We start from the raw sequence: 20814 nt of genomic DNA, 5'->3' as shown, positions 1-20814 counted from the left end.
CCTCTTTAATTGTGAGCAGAGAGGTTTTCAGAATGCTGAGAAGTGGGATGGTGATGCTAATTATGGTGTCATCGCCGCTTACCATCTTGGTGCAGTCCTCAAATTTTTGGAGGATGGTACATATGTCGGACATCCATGTCCGCTCCTGAGGTCTTATGTGTGGAGTCTGAACTGAATATAAACGACCTTGTTGATCTTGGTAGTGAACAACTGCCCTCTTCTACTCACAAATCCTTTCCAACATATGCAGCGTAGAGTTCCAGCACGAGGGGACATCACACACCAGCCGTTGAGCTGGAAGCTGCAAATGCTGCTAAAGCACGACAAGGGCGGCTGAAGCTGTAGCTGACTTTCTTAAATGGGCAGACAGATGGCGTACTTTCACTAGCAGATTCGGCAGCTCCAGGTAGCTTTTTAGAAAATGTTGAACCATGAGGTTAAGCACATGGGTCAAGCAAGGTACATATGTGAGCTCACCTTGCCTCAGAGCCGCCAACAGGTTACGGCCATTGTCACACATGACCATGCCTGGCTCTAGGTTCAGCGGTGTCTTCCCAACATCTGACTGTTCTTTCAACACTATAAAAATAGATAAACACGGCACTCTGTGAGGATATGAGTTTTGGTGCTCGAGTAGGGTATCCAACCCTCAGTCACAAGTATTCAAGAATCACCCGGCACTCAAAAATTGTGAATCTTGAATACTTGTTCTTTCAACACTGTCCACAACTCTTCTGCATTGTACGGTTTGTCACCTATGCAGATTAGCTTCAGCACAGCCTGTTGCCGCTTGGCTGAGGTGATGCTGCAGTGCTTCCAGCTTCTGACTGATGTGTTGATTTCAGAGATGGAGTATGAAGAAGAGGAGGAGGTGCAGGAGCTGTAGACTGTGGGAGGCAATGCTGATTGAAGTAGGGCCAGCAATCCTTGGCATGGGGAGGATGTGTTCCATCCCAAAGTCCGACTGGGTCCCAGCTTCTACTATGTTAACCCAGTGTGCCATCAGTGAGATGTACCGTCCATGCCCACAAGCACTTGTCCATGTGTCCATGGTTAGGTGGACTTTCCCTGTAACAGCATTGTTGAGGACACAGGTAATGTTGTGGGACACATAGTGGTATAATGCCGGTACGACACACCGGGAGAAATAGTGGTGACTAGTGACCGAGTACCTTGGGACGGCCGCCGCCATCAGGTTGCGGAAAGCTTCCGTCTCAACGAGCCTAAAAGGCAGCATTTCTAGTGCAAGCAGAAGAGAAATATTAGAATTTAGGACTGTGACCTGTGAGGCGTTGGCTGAGTATTTCCGCTTGTGTTCCAAAGACTGGGTTATAGACAACTGGAGGCTGTGCTGGGACAAGGACGTGGACGGGCTTGATGATGGTGTTGCTTGACTGTGGACCACAACAGGTGCAGGGCTAGAGGCATCTTCATATGCTCAGTGTACTGGGGATTGGCTTCTGCGCAAAACAGTGGAAGAAACAGTGGTGTGACCTGCAGGCAGTGGCCCTGGAGCTTGGTGTTCGGCCCACAGAGTTGGGTGCTTTGCTGCCATGTGCCTGATCATGCTGGTGGTGGTCAGGCTGGTTGTTTTGCTACCTCTGCTGATGCGGACATGGCAGGTGCTGCAAATGGCCTTTTTGGGGTTATCGGCAGAGTCTTGAAAAAGTAACCAGACTCGGGAAGATCTAAGAGTTGGAATGGCAACTTATCTCATGTTGGTGTTACGGGGAACAGATGCACACCTTCTGTCTGTGGCCACCACACTGCTTCTTCCTGCATGTTGGGGTGATATGCCTCCTTCCCCATTTGTACTGCTGCCCTCTCTCTGCATGTCCTCCTGCCAGGTTGGGTCAGTCTCTCTCTCTCATTTGAATTCCGGAAATTTTCCCCTTGACAAATGCGAATGACACATCTGTCATTTCACAGGATCCGTCGCAAAAGTTTTTCACTATTTTCATGACGTCCGTCGATACATGGATTTGCTATTTAGTTTGGATGCAAAAATTGCATTTGAAGTCTCCAGTGAGAAAGAAGTTTTGCTAAAATGGTAATCCGAGAAAAAAAAATGGTATGGAACGATAGGGATAAAGAGAAAGTTGTATTTGGAAGTGAGCCATTGAGGAGAGAATGTGATTGAGGAATAGGAAAAACTAAGCTAAAAAGAGGAGTTGTGAATACTCAAGTTTAAAATAAATAAGTGATGTGGAAAGTAAAATATGAGGTTTTAGGAGAAATAGCAGTAAAGGACCATAAGAGGGCAGAAGTTGCGAATTCACATGAAATCTAATTTTTGAAGGTGTGAAACTAAGTAAAATAGAAAATGATATAAGAGAAATATACTTCGGTAGTAATATAAATACATATGATGGTATCTTTGGCGTATATAAAAATAAGACGTTTAAAATTAATATTAATTCCCTAGAATTCTATATACTCTGTAGTCTATTTATATAATTGCTTTGTAATGTTTTCATTTCCTGTTCTGTCCAGATGTCACCATATCCCAGCATTCCAAGCGGAGGAAGTTCACCGACCGCCATATTGGGACACCCAAGTGATGGGTGTCTCAATATGGAAAGTGCTGCTGGTACCAACCTATTGCGTGGTACCACCAGCAGAACACCGTCGCACAACACACACACACTCACACTCATGCAGCCTCTTGCGCGGTACCACCAGCGGATCACCGTCGCACACACGTCGCCACCAGTATCAGCCGAATAATTCACTGACTGCCACCATCTTTGTACAGGAGGAGCACAAGCGCAGCTTTAATGTGACTGCCGCTGTCTGCACAAAGATGGCGGTGGTCTGATTTGCTTCGCCTGTGTGAATTAGGCTGATCCCAGCGGCAGATGTGCAACGTGTCTACAGGCAGAGGAAGCTGGTCACATTAAAGGGGATTTCCCATGAACAAAAGTTCATTTTAGAAATTGACTGTGTCTGTTAGGTGTCGAGTTCCCACCGCTGCACAGGGAGTATCTTGAACCATGTCCTCAGCAGTCTCCCATTCTTCCCCAGCCGCAGTGGAGTTTGCTCAGCAGAGAAGTCGGTCCCAGCATTTCGCTCAAGCTGATACTGTGCATCTGGTTACAGCTGCCAACCCCAGGTTCAGCTTTTGTAACCAGCATTGGTCAGCGGCGAGCAGACATTCCAGGGACTAAGTCCTGCTTTTCGTCTACTGAGCATGCCTATGTGTGAAAAAAAGAACCTAAAGTATGGAAATCAAGATTATGATAAAACCCTACATGGGTGTATAAAGAATACCCAGGTAAAATAATAAAAAATATATAAAAATATAAAACCAAGGAAAGGTACAATGAACTAAAATGCCTTTATTACATAAATATATATATTATACAGGGCAACAATAGGCAACCACAAAAAGTGTGCCTGTAACTGGAGGACAGAATAATAAAAATAGCAGCAAAAAAATAGCAACAATATAGTAACGGACACAGAGAGGGCTAGGTGTATATAAAAAAGAAAGCAAAAAATATACAAAAAAATAGAAATAAAGAGCAATATATATATGTATACTATGTATATAGATGGCAATATTAGTATAATATCCGTATGTAGAAAAATGGCCGTATAATAGAGGGAAAGGATGGGCACTGAGCAGGCTAAATGAGGGCTATGTAGAAAAATTATATATAAAAAATATATATATACTAATGAAAGTGTAATTTAAGAACAGCATGCCTATGGGACGACCTCTCATGGGAGGTCGGATGTCACATGCTCAGGTCCTGTAGCGACTCCAATTGGACCACTAGGAAGGTCTCGGAAGACTATATCTATAAAAGGCTCGCATGGCAGCTCGGTCATGCGCTAGTATAAACCTGACTAGGTGTGTGATTGCTGTGTGTTTGAGATTGGTGAAAGCTCCTCAATGATCCCCATCCCCTTGGTTGCTGTTTGGACATTAGGGTGAGTGGAGCAAACTGTCAGCGCCATATCTAGGTGGTACAGCCACGTTTATGCCACCGGTCAGTGTAGGGTGGGAATTCCCACTTGAACTCCGCATCTGACTCAGGGTGTCCTCAGGCGCGGACTCAAAAGCCACCGAGGGTCAGACTGAGTCCAATCACCAGTACAGTGGGGGTGAATCATAGGGATCCAACTAGCATCTACCGGCTGCACCCTGTGACTGCTAATAGGGCACAGCGTACCTTTAGCGACTCTGTGAAGCAACAGAGTTCGCTTCCATTCTCATCAAGTGAAGTTTAACCCACGTGTGCACAAGCGTTCATCCGCCATCTTGTTCCGCCATTACTTAGCAGCAGGTTCCATCTGTGCATGGTGGACCCTGGGCTGCAAACACACCTTATTACTACCTTTCCATTATTCAGTGTATTCCGCCAGCCCTAACAGTGTCTGACCGTGTACAGAGCATACCACATCTCTTGGGCAGGGGAGGAAGCAAAATATAATATTGACAGGGGATCACAATGGATTCATTTTGTGAGGTAAAATATTTCACTGACTTTTTAAAAAATATTTTACCTCAGAAAATGTATCCTCTGCGATCTGCTGCTGTAATGTCAGTATTGTCTTTTGCTTCCTCCCCTGCCCAGGAGCTGTGGTATGTTCTGTACACAGTCAGACACAGACAATTTTTAAAATGAACTTTTATTCATGGGAAAACCCCTTTAAAAAGCAAATATCAACGCCAACATGGCTCCTCCTAAAAAGTACACCAATGACAATGAAAGGAAAGCAGCAAAGGCACAACATCGAAGACAATAAAGTTCAAATGAGACTCTTAAAGAGCAAGAGCATCGCTGGGACAAAAACAGGGCATATAAGCGTAGGCGTCAAGCACATGAGTCACCTGTTGCAAACATCATTAGATTATCACAGGATGCCATTAGGCAACAACAGCGCAGCTTGCCTGACATTACAGCCCTCCCGATGCGATAGCATTAGGCCTCCATCTAGTTAATTTAATATTTACTGTTAGGTATGCACCAATTGAATCCTATGTAAGTCTTAAATATTATTAATTATTTTTAATGTCTTATTTCTGTTTTGGAAGTTTCCCTCTGGTGGATATTCTCCCAGCCACAGGGCAGAGGCAGCTGGCTATCTAATAACATTAATAATAATCTTTATTTATATAGCACCAACATATCCCGCAAAGTTTTATAATTCAGCAGTTCATACACAACAGTCATAAGTAACAAAGTTAAAGGTAGTGCAATAATTAAAGCAAAGATAATGACAACCCTGCTCGTAAGAGCTTACAATCTACAATAATCTTCACACAACCACCAAAGGTGAGCAAATCTATTGTTTTTACTGTCTCCAATGTTAGGCCGGCGTCACACACAGCGTAAAACAATACGGTCCGTATATTACGGCCGTAATACGCTGAAAAGTCCCGAAAAAAGTGGTCCGTAGCTCCTCCGTAGGCAGGGTGTGTCAGCGTTTTTTGCGCATGGCATCCTCCGTATGTAATCCGTATGGCATCCGTACTGCGTGGTTTTCTCGCAGGCTAGCAAAACCAACATACCGCTATAGAAGTGATCCATGTGTCCCAAAAAGAAAAGAAAATATATATATACTGTCTATATATATATATATATATATATATATATATATGTGTGTCAGTAGACACATATATTAGAGAGAAAAGCCGGTAATTCAGTGCGGTGTACAGTAAAATCACACTGACAGCTTACAGTAGAATAGGTAGAATAAATGTGTACACATAGAATAGGTATATATATATATATATATATGTCAGTGAGACACATATATGTATATATATTAATATTTATTCCAGCGCTAGACAGCTTGAAAGCCGGTAATTCAATTACCGGCTTTTTCCTTCTCCTTCCTAAAACCCGACATGATTTGAGACATGGTTTACATACAGTAAACCATGTCTTCTCTCCATTTTTTTTGCAGATTCCACACTACTAATGTCAGTAGTGTGTATCTGCAAAATTTGGCCGTTCTAGCTCTTAAAATAAAGGGTTAAATGGCGGAAAAAATTGGCGTGGGCTCCCGCGCAATTTTCTCCGCCAGAGTAGTAAAGCCAGTGACTGAGGGCAGATATTAATAGCCTGGAGAGGGTCCACGGTTATTGGCCCCCCCCTGGCTAAAAATATCTGCCCCCAGCCACCCCAGAAAAGGCACATCTGGAAGATGCGCCTATTCTGGCACTTGGCCACTCTCTTCCCATTCCCGTGTAGCGGTGGGATATGGGGTAATGAAGGGTTAATGCCACCTTGCTATTGTAAGGTGACATTAAGCCTAATTAATAATGGAGAGGCGTCAATTATGACACCTATCCATTATTAATCCAATACTAGTAAAGGGTTAAATAAAACACAAACACATTTTTTAAAATTATTTTAATGAAATAAAAACAATGGTTGTTGCAGTATTTTATTCAACGCCCAATCCAGTCACTGAAGACCCTCGTTCTGTGAGTAAAAAAACATAATAAACCAACAATATACTTACCCTCCGCAGATCTGTAACGTCCAACGATGTAAATCCTTCTGAAGGGGTTAAAACATTTTGCAGCAAGGAGCTGTGCTAATGCAGGCTGCTCCTCGCTGCAAAACCCCAGGGAATGAGGCTAAAAATAGATCAATGATCTATATTTAGCTTCATTTGCGGTGAGGCGCCCTCTGCTGGCTGTTCATAGATCGTGGGAAATTACCTAGAAAGCCAGGGGAATGGGAAGAGAGTGGCCAAGTGCCAGAATAGGCGCATCTTCCAGATGTGCCTTTTCTGGGGTGGCTGGGGGCAGATATTTTTAGCCAGGGGGGGGCCAATAACCGTGGACCCTCTCCAGGCTATTAATATCTGCCCTCAGTCACTGGCTTTACTACTCTGGCGGAGAAAATTGCGCGGGAGCCCACGCCAATTTTTTCCGCCATTTAACCCTTTATTTTAAGAGCTAGAACGGCCAAATTTTGCAGATACACACTACTGACATTAGTAGTGTGGAATCTGCAAAAAAAATGGAGAGAAGACATGATTTACTGTATGTAAACCATGTCTCAAATCATGTCGGGTTTTAGGAAGGAGAAGGAAAAAGCCGGTAATTGAATTACCGGCTTTCAAGCTGTCTAGCGCTGGAATAAATATTAATATATATACATATATGTGTCTCACTGACATATATATATATATATATACCTATTCTATGTGTACACATTTATTCTACCTATTCTACTGTAAGCTGTCAGTGTGATTTTACTGTACACCGCACTGAATTACCGGCTTTTCTCTCTAACAGCGCTGCGTATTTCTCGCAAGTCACACTGCTTGTCCGTGTGTAATCCGTATTTTTCACGCTTCCATAGACTTTCATTGGCGTATTTCTTGCGCAGTACGGTGACAAACGCAGCATGCTGCGATTTTGTACGGCCGTAGAAAGCCGTATAATACTGATCAGTAAAATACGGCAAATAGGAGCAGGGGCATAGAGAATAATTGTGCCGTATTTTTTGCGAGTTTTACGGACGTAGATTCTGCGCTCTTACGTCCGTAAAACTCGCATGTGTGACGGCGGCCTTAGGGTTTTATCCTATTGTGTGCTTCTCCCTTCACAGTCACTGCTTATTCAAAATTCATATGTCATATTGTGTATTTCAGATACGAACATGTAGTACAAATGGTAAAGAGAGCGGTGCAATAGCGCAGTTACCAAAATAACAATCATGTATACATATTTGTCCAAAAAATAACCTAAACACCATAGGCCACACTCCGTACATGACTACTTTTCCTTAGAACCAAAAAAGGCCCATGAAGTGTATGTAAAACAATTAATCAAGTTTATTTCAAATACATATCCATAAAATCATGTTAACAGTATATAATGGATGCCTCAGCAAAAACGACTAACAACCAACAGCCGGATGACACACTAATTCACATACAGGTATATACCATAATAGGTATTATAATCATATGGTAACCATAAAACAATTGTAACAGTCACCATCAATGAATATGGTATATTAAAGTGTCTACGTGCATAGTGCTACTCTATTATGAAAAAATAAGGTGCATGGAGTCACATACTAATACTTGTGTGAGGTGTCAATATAGCTGCGTCTCATCCCGACGCGCATTTCGCCTATTCTTCTTCCGGGGGGCATGTATTAGTGAGGAGGCCAGGAGGCCTTTTAAATGTCTATTGTCCTATCAGGATCAAGAATGCTAATCTATCGCAACGCTGTTGCACCTGTGCCTGTAATTACGCACATATTCCTATGCTGAGACTGTGTGCATGCGCTGTTTTAATCGCTCTGGACATACTGCTTTTGGCAACACACTGTGGCGCTTGACTTCTGCCCTGCTCAGACAGGGTGGAACGCTCGCGTTCCATCAGCCGGCAGTGGGATGTTCCTTTGTGAGTGATGCAAACACCGGATGCGTCGTCATGTCCCGGTATGTACGCGGACCCCACATAGTAAGTATGATAGGAGGGCTGCAGATGGCACAGGACCCGCAAAGGATCTTCAAGAAATTCTGGATAGGATATTCAAGATGCAGACAAATCCGCGCTCCTGCAAAATCAGGCAAGGGAATCACAGAGTTCAGAAGAGTTGCATACTTTATTCAGGGCGGATTTGTCGGCATCTTGAATATCCTACCCAGAAACACTATGTTAAGGACCGGCGGAACGCACCAAGTATAGATGATATGAAACTAGGATGAAACTAGGTGCGTTCGCAGTCCGAGGTCCACCGTGCAGGTAAAGACCCTGCTGCTAGTAAGACGGACTATATGGCGGTACTAAGTATACACACATGGGTTAACTTCACCCTGCGTGAAGGAAGCGATCCTGTTGCGTCACAGGACCGCAGTACCGCACATGGAGCGCGAGCAAGAAGTCAGCGAACTCAACCCCTACTCAGGATTAAAATCCGATTAGACACTTGCTGGCACAACACCGCAACTGGGTGTGTAAAGAAACTAATAAATAGAATATAAAGGCACGAGAGTGCGTGCGGTGCCGCACTGACGGACGCCACTAACCACCCAGGCTTGGATAAGAAAAGCGCAGAGGAAGCGCACGGCGCCGTACTGGCGGACACAGCAACTGGACGCTGTGATGTGTGTTACGTGCAGATGGCTAGTCGGGCGCTAGATAGCTACCATCATCCGCGAGCAGTCAACAACACTAGGGAGGGATACTTAGGAGCTTTCATCCATCGACATACATCCATCTACACACACACATTATCAAGACAATACTAGCGCATGGCCGTGCGGTCATGCGCAGTTTATATAGTTGCAGCACAGGAAGCTGCTACAGAAGTTTTGCCCTTTCAGGACCTGCCAGGAGGACCAATGGGATGTGCTGCAGTACCTGAGCATGTGACCCTCGATCTCCAACGGGAGATCTTGCCCTGGGCATGCTCAGTGTGTGCAAATAAGGACTTAGTCCCAGAGAAGCTCGCTCGCCGCAGATCAGTGCAGGGTACAACAGGAGAGCCAGAAAACCCTCTGCACAGAATCAGTCCCAGCGAGACGCTGGGAGCGACGCCTCCGCTGAGCAGAGCCCACTGCGGCCAAAGCAGAATGGGAGACCGCAGCAGACACGGATCGAGATTCCCCCTGTGCAGCAGAGGAAACTCGACTCCTAACACACTAATACTAATGTGTAAAACTATATTTTTACATCATCTTCAAACGAACACACATACACACATCAATTGTATTTATTGTGATATTATTATGAGATCTGTGCTAATTTTTATTGGGGCCATGGAGGTATGTAAATTTTTGTACTGTGAATCCCTCTACTCCACTTAGATAATCACTGCTCTTTCACAGGCGGTCAGCTTTACATGGAATAAATATGCAGACAAAAATTTCTGCTTTTACGATCAATCCTTAATTGATATTGTTTGCCAAAATGAAGATAATCTATTGAAAGAATTCTTTCGACTGCTTGCTATTTGTCACACAGTGATGGTGGATAAAAATGGAGGTAAGGTGTATTTGCTTAAAGAATGAAAATTTTCCTAATTTGCATTATTTTTGTTTTTATAGAGTGATAACATGACATTGTATAGACTGCATTTCTCCTGTTCCATTCAATGCAATGTACAGATTGGTTCGGCAATTTTAGAAAGAAATATTTAAAAATGAGGTTAACTATGCTATTCAAATATATTGTTTATTTTTTAGTGAATCTATGTTTTAATCCCTTAATGACTGCTGATACACCTTTTAAAGGCGGCAGTTAAGGAGCCTTATTCTTCAGAGCCGCGCTTCTTAACGGCGCAGAGAAATAAATGTATAGCGCCTCCAGCGTTGGAAAATCTCCGGGGTTTCAGCTACCAGGGGTAACTGAGACGCCAGAGAGCATGATTCAGGTCGGTTTTTACATCCCCTTTCACATGATTGCCGTTATTCACTGAAAAACAGCGATCACAATAAAAAAAGTCTGGATTTCCACTAATTTCTCTCTCCTCTGATGTGATCTAGCATACCAGTGGAGAGAGAAATGGGGTTTCCTGAGCCTACTCCCCACTGCCTCCGCCATCCCTGGATCAACATGCATGCGCAGTTCACCCGCCGAGATCTGCCGGCCGGTAGCTGGCAACAATTGGAGATTTTTCCCATTGGTTCATTTTGATCACAGTGATAGACCCTATCACAGTGATCAAAATAAAAAAAAATAGTAAATCAACCCCCTCTTTGTCACCCCCTTAGTTAGGTAAAAATAATAAAATTATTTTTAAAACATTTTTTCCATCCATTCTTTGCAGTTAGTGTTGTGTTGGGGTTAAAGTTGGGTTGGGGTTAGGGTTGTGGTTAAAGTTGGAGTTAGAGTTGGGGTTAATGTTGTGTTAGGCTTAGGGTTCTGTTGGGGTTAGGGTTGTGTTGGGGTTAGTAACATAGTAACATAGTTAGTAAGGCCGAAAAAAGACATTTGTCCATCCAGTTCAGCCTATATTCCATCATAATAAATCCCCAGATCTACGTCCTTCTACAGAACCTAATAATTGTATGATACAATATTGTTCTGCTCCAGGAAGACATCCAGGCCTCTCTTGAACCCCTCGACTGAGTTCGCCATCACCACCTCCTCAGGCAAGCAATTCCAGATTCTCACTGCCCTAACAGTAAAGAATCCTCTTCTATGTTGGTGGAAAAACCTTCTCTCCTCCACACGCAAAGAATGCCCCCTTGTGCCCGTCACCTTCCTTGGTATAAACAGATCCTCAGCGAGATATTTGTATTGTCCCCTTATATACTTATACATGGTTATTAGATCGCCCCTCAGTCGTCTTTTTTCTAGACTAAATAATCCTAATTTCGCTAATCTATCTGGGTATTGTAGTTCTCCCATCCCCTTTATTAATTTTGTTGCCCTCCTTTGTACTCTCTCTAGTTCCATTATATCCTTCCTGAGCACCGGTGCCCAAAACTGGACACAGTACTCCATGTGCGGTCTAACTAGGGATTTGTACAGAGGCAGTATAATGCTCTCATCATGTGTATCCAGACCTCTTTTAATGCACCCCATGATCCTGTTTGCCTTGGCAGCTGCTGCCTGGCACTGGCTGCTCCAGGTAAGTTTATCATTAAGTAGGATCCCCAAGTCCTTCTCCCTGTCAGATTTACCCAGTGGTTTCCCGTTCAGTGTGTAATGGTGATATTGATTCCCTCTTCCCATGTGTATAACCTTACATTTATCATTGTTAAACCTCATCTGCCACCTTTCAGCCCAAGTTTCCAACTTATCCAGATCCATCTGTAGCAGAATACTATCTTCTCTTGTATTAACTGCTTTACATAGTTTTGTATCATCTGCAAATATCGATATTTTACTGTGTAAACCTTCTACCAGATCATTAATGAATATGTTGAAGAGAACAGGTCCCAATACTGACCCCTGCGGTACCCCACTGGTCACAGCGACCCAGTTAGAGACTATACCATTTATAACCACCCTCTGCTTTCTATCACTAAGCCAGTTACTAACCCATTTACACACATTTTCCCCCAGACCAAGCATTCTCATTTTGTGTACCAACCTCTTGTGCGGCACGGTATCAAACGCTTTGGAAAAATCGAGATATACCACGTCCAATGACTCACCGTGGTCCAGTCTATAGCTTACCTCTTCATAAAAACTGATTAGATTGGTTTGACAGGAGCGATTTCTCATAAACCCATGCTGATATGGAGTTAAACAGTTATTCTCATTGAGATAATCCAGAATAACATCCCTCAGAAACCCTTCAAATATTTTACCAACAATAGAGGTTAGACTTACTGGCCTATAATTTCCAGGTTCACTTTTAGAGCCCTTTTTGAATATTGGCACCACATTTGCTATGCGCCAGTCCTGCGGAACAGACCCTGTCGCTATAGAGTCCCTAAAAATAAGAAATAATGGTTTATCTATTACATTACTTAGTTCTCTTAGTACTCGTGGGTGTATGCCATCCGGACCCGGAGATTTATCTATTTTAATCTTATTTAGCCGGTTTCGCACCTCTTCTTGGGTTAGATTGGTGACCCTTAATATAGGGTTTTCATTGTTTCTGTTTTGGTTAGGGGTGTGTTGGGATTATGGTTTGGTTTAGGGCTGTGTTTAAGTTGGAGTTCCCCATGACTCACAATCCAGAAACGTCAGAGGCTGGATAAAAGATGCAAGAGTCTGGATCCCAGAAACTCACTCAGCTTTTATGCACACACACTGATTACAAGCAAACAGGTCACCGGTGAGGATGTTACCTTTATTAGCCATTCAAATCCATTTGTGTCAAGTTCTGTGCATGTTATCAGGCCAAACTCACCAGGGTACGTAAATTTTTGATCAGGGTCATTTGGATGTATGTTCAGTATATATGTGTACAGTGGGGCAAAAAAGTATTTAGTCAGTCAGCAATAGTGCAAGTTCCACCACTTAAAAAGATGAGAGGCGTCTGTAATTTACATCATAGGTAGACCTCAACTATGGGAGACAAACTGAGAAAAAAAAATCCAGAAAATCACATTGTCTGTTTTTTTATCATTTTTTTTGCATATTATGGTGGAAAATAAGTATATGGTCAGAAACAAACAATCAAGATTTCTGGCTCTCACAGAACGGTAACTTCTTCTTTAAGAGTCTCCTCTTTCCTCCACTCATTACCTGTAGTAATGGCACCTGTTTAAACTTGTTATCAGTATAAAAAGAAACCTGTGCACACCCTCAAACAGTCTGACTCCAAACTCCACTATGGTGAAGACCAAAGAGCTGTCAAAGGACACCAGAAACAAAATTGTAGCCCTGCACCAGGCTGGGAAGACTGAATCTGCAATAGCCAACCAGCTTGGAGTGAAGAAATCAACAGTGGGAGCAATAATTAGAAAATGGAAGACATACAAGACCACTGATAATCTCCCTCGATCTGGGGCTCCACGCAAAATCCCACCCCGTGGGGTCAGAATGATCACAAGGACGGTGAGCAAAAATCCCAGAACCACGCGGGGGGACCTAGTGAATGAACTGCAGAGAGCTGGGACCAATGTAACAAGGCCTACCATAAGTAACACACTACGCCACCATGGACTCAGATCCTGCAGTGCCAGACGTGTCCCACTGCTTAAGCCAGTACATGTCCGGACCCGTCTGAAGTTTGCTAGAGAGCATTTGGATGATCCAGAGGAGTTTTGGGAGAATGTCCTATGGTCTGATGAAACCAAACTGGAACTGTTTGGTAGAAACACAACTTGTCGTGTTTGGAGGAAAAATAATACTGAGTTGCATCCATCAAACACCATACCTACTGTAAAGCATGGTGGTGGAAACATCATGCTTTGGGGCTGTTTCTCTGCAAAGGGGCCAGGACGACTGATCCGGGTACATGAAAGAATGAATGGGGCCATGTATCGTGAGATTTTGAGTGCAAACCTCCTTCCATCAGCAAGGGCATTGAAGATGAAACGTGGCTGGGTCTTTCAACATGACAATGATCCAAAGCACACCGCCAGGGCAACGAAGGAGTGGCTTCGTAACAAGCATTTCAAGGTCCTGGAGTGGCCTAGCCAGTCTCCAGATCTCAACCCTATAGAAAACCTTTGGAGGGAGTTGAAAGTCCATGTTGCCAAGCGAAAAGCCAAAAACATCACTGCTCTAGAGGAGATCTGCATGGAGGAATGGGCCAACATACCAACAACAGTGTGTGGCAACCTTGTGAAGACTTACAGAAAACGTTTGACCTCTGTCATTGCCAACAAAGGATATATTACAAAGTATTGAGATGAAATTTTGTTTCTGACCAAATACTTATTTTCCACCATAATATGCAAATAAAATGTTAAAAAAACAGACAATGTGATTTTCTGGATTTTTTTTCTCAGTTTGTCTCCCATAGTTGAGGTCTACCTATGACGTAAATTACAGACGCCTCTCATCTTTTTAAGTGGTGGAACTTGCACTATTGCTGACTGACTAAATACTTTTTTGCCCCACTGTATATATATATATGTGCATATATATATGTTTGCTTGTAATCAGTGTGTGTGCATAAAAGCTGAGTGAGTTTCTGGGATCCAGACAGACTCTTGCATCTTTTATCCAGCCACTGACGTTTCTGGATTGTGAGTCTTGGGGAAAGCAAAAGAATTGCCAACGTATTTACGGGAAAAGGTAGTTGAACTGTATAAAACAGGAAAGGGATGCAAAAAGATATCCAAGGAATTGGAAAATCAGGGGCTCTGTAAAAATAAAACCATGATCAGGTAGACCAACAAAAATGTCGTCCACAACTGCCAGGAAAATTGTTTGGGATGCAAAGAAAAACCCACAAATAACATTAGCTGATATACAGGACTCTCTGAAAACTAGAGATGTGGCTGTTTCAAGATGCACAATAAGGAGGCACTTGAAGAAAAAAGGGCTGCATGGTCGAGTCACCAGAAGAAAACTATTACTGTGCACATGCCACAAAGTATCTCGCCTACAATACGCAGAGTAGCACAGAGACAAGCCTTGAAACTTCTGGAACAAGGTAATTTGGAGTGATGAGACCAAAATTAAACTTTTTGGTCACAATCATAAACATTACATTTGGAGAGAGGTCAACAAGGCCTATGATGAAAGGAACACCATTCCTACTATAAAACACGGAGGTGGATCGCTGATGTTTTAGGGATGTGTGAGCTACAAAGGCACAGGAAACTTGATCAAAGCTGAAGGAAAGATGAATGCAGCATGTTATCAGCAAATACTGGAGGCACATTTGCACTCATCAGCCCAGAAGCTGCGCATGGAACGTGCTTGAATGCTCCCACATGACAACAATACAAAACAGAAGGCCATGTCGACCTGACATTGGCTACAGCAGAACAAAGTGAAGGTTATGGAGTGGCCATCTCAGTCTCCTGTCCTCAATATCCCCCACTCTGGGGAGATCTCAATTGCGCAGTTCATGCTAGACAGCCCAGAACTGGAAGCTTTTTACCAAGAAGAGTGGGCAGCTTTACCATCGGAGAAAATAAAGTACCTTATCCACAACTACCACAAAAGACTTAAAGCTGCCATAGATGTTAGAGGGGTATTAAGAAATAGGGTATGTGAACTTTTCATTAGGGTCATTTGAATGTTTTGGGTTGTCATTATGATTTAAAAACAGAAAACACAGTAGTTTGAAAAATAAATGTCTTCACCCAACCACTAACCATGAACGGAGAAAAAGTTTTGGTGTTATCATTCATATTCTCTGAAAAAAGGCCAAGATAGCTGGTTTCCGAGGTAGACACAAAAAACCTTCTGGTAGAAGATTACCTGCTGGTTTATTGTGGATAGCATAAACCCTGGCAGCGTTCAGCAAAATTAACAGACCCTTGCTGGCATAACAGTAAAACAAACATAACAGAGTCCATATGAGTCCATTCCCTGCAGCGTTTACCTGCAGTTAACCCATATATTCCTCAGCTCCTCTTGGAGCTATGTGGGAGTTCCTACTCTCCCAAGAGATAACACTGCCTAACTCTCATGTCTACGTATTTAACATCTCATGTGATAGTCACATGACCTTGACCTCACACAGGTCTTGTCAGGACTCTGCATGTGGTGATACCTTGTACTTCCTCCCACCCACTCTTTGAAGGTCCATTAAAACCAGCCCATAACATAGGTTCCTATTAACCCTTTCAGCACTTAGCATGCTGGAGGCAAAAGAACTCTGGTTTTACATCACTGACCGCAGTATGCGCAGTGACACGTATCTCCCTTCATATACTATGTCAGTGACTTTATCACATATTCCCCCCCTCTGCCCATAGCCGGAGGTTTTGGCACCTTCAGATATCAAACAGGGAATTTGGGAAAGAGCATTTGCGTTACCATGTAACCTCCCTGGCCTGCACTGTATGTGGAAACTGAAGTCTTGAAGGACTAAGAACGACCTAGTCACCCTGGCATTCTTCCCCTTCTTCTCTCTTAACCACTTCAGAGGGGCATGGTCTGACACTAACATAAACATACTGCCTAACAGGTAGTACTTCAGTGTGTCTATGGCCCATTTTATAGCTAGACACTCGTTCTCAATTATGGCATAATTCTTCTTGCAAGAAGACAGCTTCTGGTTCAGGTACAGGGTGATATGTTCTTTTCCATTTATTTGCTGTGACAGCACGGCTCCCAATCTGGCTTCTGAAGCAATGGTCTGGACCACAAATTCTTTGCTAAAGTCTGGTGCGATCAGAACCGGATGCTTACACAGAGACCACTTGAGTTATTGAAACGCCATCTCTGTGTCAGTCCATTTTACCATCGGCGATCTGGTACTCACAAGGAGATCCGTTAACGGTGTGGCAATTATGGTGAATTTTCGGATAAAACACCGGTAATACCCCACAATCCCAAGAAATGCCCCCTTGTTTCTTGGAGAGCTGTTGCGGCCACTGCTGAATTGCCTGTATTTTATTCAACTGGAGCTTGATTTCGCCTCTCCTCATGACGTAGCCCACGAACCTGGCCTTTTCCTTCCCTAAAGCACACTTCTTTGGATTAATGATAAAACCCGCTTTTCTCAATGCATCGAGGACTGCCTGTACCTTTGGCAGATGCGAACTCCAGTCAGGGCTGAAAATGACAATGCCATCCAAGTAGGCTGTGGCATACTTTGTGTGTGGAGTCAAGATTCGATCCATGGCCCTCTGGAAGGATGCAGATGCCCTCTGCAGTCTGAAGGGCATTCTGGTGTACTGAAAACACCCATATGGCATTGAGAGGACCATCTTCTCCTTGCCACTCTGGGACATAGGGATCTGCCAGTATCCCTTTATCAGGTTGAGGGTTGTGATGTACCTTGCGGTTCCCAGTTGCTCAATGAGTTCATTCACGCAGGGCATCGGGTACGCGTCAAAACTGGACACCTCATTGAGTATGCGGTAGTTGTTACAAAACCGCCATTCGCCATTGGGCTTCGGTACGAGGATGATGGGACTTGACCAGCCACTTCTTGATTCCTCTATCATTCTGAGGTCCAGCATTCTTTTCACCTCCTTGGAGAGTATCTTCCAGCATGCTTAAGGGATTCTATAGGGTTTGAGGTTTACCCTTACATGCGGCTCTGTTAGCACATCGTGTTCAACGACCTGGCAACTCCGAGAACAGGTCCTGTTCTGCTGAAGCAGTTCCAACATTGTTGCTTCTGAGCCAGAGTTAGCATTTCAGCAATCTCGACCTCCTCGAGCTTGGCTTTGGGACGGACCCCCAGGCAAGGAGCTTCCAGCAGTTCACGGTCCCGCCAAAGTTTCAGTAAGTTGACATGGTATACCTGGTGTGGCTTCCTGCGACCGGGCTAGTGTAACTTGTAATTCACGTCCCCGAGTTTTTCCACGATGTCATATGGCCCTTGCCACTTGGCAAACAACTTGCTCTGCACCGTAGGGATAAGTACTAGCACGCGGTCCCCGGGCTGGAATCGTCTTAGCCTCACTAATCTTTTGTACACCCTCGCTTGAGCCTCCTGTGCCTGGAGAAGGTGTTCCTTTATGATAGGCATTACATGAGCCATCCTTTCCTGCAGCTAGGTAACATGCTCAATAACACTCCGGTGTGGCGTGACCTTGACTTCCGAGGTTTTCTTGGCTATGTCCAGGAGCCCTCGTAGATGTCGGCCATATAGCAGCTCGAACGGCGGGAAGCTAGTGGAGGCCTGGGGGACTTCTCTGATAGAAAAGAGCAGAAATGGGAGCAGATCATCCCAGTCTTGACCATACTGTACTTCTCCATGACTCTCTTGAGCATGGCCTTCAAGATCTTGTTGAAATGCTCTACCAGGCCATCGGTCTGCAGATGGCACACCGAGGTTCGAAGCTTGGGGATCTTAAGGACTCTACACAGCTCCCTCATTACTTTGTTCAGAAATGGGGTACACTAGTCCTTCAAGACTTCCTTGGGCAAATATATGGACAAGCTCCAGGGCGATATTTTTAGCCAAAGAGTTCCCCAGTGGCACCGCTTCTGGGTACAAGGTCGCATAGTCCATGACCACTAAGATGCACTGATGGCCGTGTGCAGATTTAACAAGGGGATCTACGAGGTCCATAGAAATCCTCTCACTTCCTTTTCGGAAGTGCATTTGAACAGCAAGGTTGATTGCTGTTGAGGGGAACTAGAAAAAAAAAAAAAAAATCTATAAATCTTCAGCAGAGCGAGTGTGAGCGAGCTGAGTGTGTCCTGAGCGTAAGTGTGGACGGCGGTAAGTGTGACTTGTGATTCAGTGAAGAGGTATTTGGAAAGCCTTTAACAAATACCTGTGTGAATTGGTGTGAGTTGCTGAATTGGGGGTAGGTATATTCATAAGGGTTAACTTAGGGTGGGGGCTCATAGTTAAGGGTTTATAAGGGGCAGCTGTTTGGGGCTCAAGTCCTTTTTGGAAGTGCATTTGAACAGCAAGGTTGATTGCTGTTGAGGGGAACTAGAAAAAAAAAATAAAAATCTATAAATCTTCAGCAGAGCGAGTGTGAGCGAGCTGAGTGTGTCCTGAGCGTAAGTGTGGACGGCGGTAAGTGTGACTTGTGATTCAGTGAAGAGGTATTTGGAAAGCCTTTAACAAATACCTGTGTGAATTGGTGTGAGTTGCTGAATTGGGGGTAGGTATATTCATAAGGGTTAACTTAGGGTGGGGGCTCATAGTTAAGGGTTTATAAGGGGCAGCTGTTTGGGGCTCAAGTCCTTTTTGGAAGTGCATATGAACAGCAAGGTTGATTGCTGTTGAGGGGAACTAGAAAAAAAAAAAAAAAAAAAATCTATAAATCTTCAGCAGAGCGAGTGTGAGCGAGCTGAGTGTGTCCTGAGCGTAAGTGTGGACGGCGGTAAGTGTGACTTGTGATTCAGTGAAGAGGTATTTGGAAAGCCTTTAACAAATACCTGTGTGAATTGGTGTGAGTTGCTGAATTGGGGGTAGGTATATTCATAAGGGTTAACTTAGGGTGGGGGCTCATAGTTAAGGGTTTATAAGGGGCAGCTGTTTGGGGCTCAAGTCCTTTTTGGAAGTGCATTTGAACAGCAAGGTTGATTGCTGTTGAGGGGAACTAGAAAAAAAAATAAAAAATCTATAAATCTTCAGCAGAGCGAGTGTGAGCGAGCTGAGTGTGTCCTGAGCGTAAGTGTGGACGGCGGTAAGTGTGACTTGTGATTCAGTGAAGAGGTATTTGGAAAGCCTTTAACAAATACCTGTGTGAATTGGTGTGAGTTGCTGAATTGGGGGTAGGTATATTCATAAGGGTTAACTTAGGGTGGGGGCTCATAGTTAAGGGTTTATAAGGGGCAGCTGTTTGGGGCTCAAGTCCTTTTTGGAAGTGCATTTGAACAGCAAGGTTGATTGCTGTTGAGGGGAACTAGAAAAAAAAAAAAAAAAAATCTATAAATCTTCAGCAGAGCGAGTGTGAGTGAGCTGAGTGTGTCCTGAGCGTAAGTGTGGACGGCGGTAAGTGTGACTTGTGATTCAGTGAAGAGGTATTTGGAAAGCCTTTAACAAATACCTGTGTGAATTGGTGTGAGTTGCTGAATTGGGGGTAGGTATATTCATAAGGGTTAACTTAGGGTGGGGGCTCATAGTTAAGGGTTTATAAGGGGCAGCTGTTTGGGGCTCAAGTCCTTTTTGGAAGTGCATTTGAACAGCAAGGTTGATTGCTGTTGAGGGGAACTAGAAAAAAAAAATAAAAATCTATAAATCTTCAGCAGAGCGAGTGTGAGCGAGCTGAGTGTGTCCTGAGCGTAAGTGTGGACGGCGGTAAGTGTGACTTGTGATTCAGTGAAGAGGTATTTGGAAAGCCTTTAACAAATACCTGTGTGAATTGGTGTGAGTTGCTGAATTGGGGGTAGGTATATTCATAAGGGTTAACTTAGGGTGGGGGCTCATAGTTAAGGGTTTATAAGGGGCAGCTGTTTGGGGCTCAAGTCCTTTTTGGAAGTGCATTTGAACAGCAAGGTTGATTGCTGTTGAGGGGAACTAGAAAAAAAAAATAAAAATCTATAAATCTTCAGCAGAGCGAGTGTGAGCGAGCTGAGTGTGTCCTGAGCGTAAGTGTGGACGGCGGTAAGTGTGACTTGTGATTCAGTGAAGAGGTATTTGGAAAGCCTTTAACAAATACCTGTGTGAATTGGTGTGAGTTGCTGAATTGGGGGTAGGTATATTCATAAGGGTTAACTTAGGGTGGGGGCTCATAGTTAAGGGTTTATAAGGGGCAGCTGTTTGGGGCTCAAGTCCTTTTTGGAAGTGCATATGAACAGCAAGGTTGATTGCTGTTGAGGGGAACTAGAAAAAAAAAATAAAAATCTATAAATCTTCAGCAGAGCGAGTGTGAGCGAGC

General features: G+C 43.8%; 1 protein-coding gene across 1 annotated transcript in view; it reads left to right on the top strand.

Annotated features, from left to right (window-relative positions):
* ATP8B3 (ATPase phospholipid transporting 8B3) overlaps positions 1–20814 on the top strand; it is a 652733-nt gene that overhangs the window by 362717 nt on the left and 269202 nt on the right. Inside the window, exon 14 of the mRNA XM_069740644.1 lies at positions 9817–9973. Coding sequence (XP_069596745.1) covers positions 9817–9973 — 157 coding nt within the window. The remainder of the gene's footprint in view (positions 1–9816; positions 9974–20814) is intronic.

The sequence above is a fragment of the Ranitomeya imitator genome, chromosome 1, assembly GCF_032444005.1.
Source record: "Ranitomeya imitator isolate aRanImi1 chromosome 1, aRanImi1.pri, whole genome shotgun sequence".
Classification (NCBI taxonomy): Eukaryota; Metazoa; Chordata; class Amphibia; order Anura; family Dendrobatidae; genus Ranitomeya; species Ranitomeya imitator.
The sequence above is the reverse complement of the archived record's forward strand: the minus strand, read 5'-3'. Positions and strand labels throughout refer to the sequence as shown.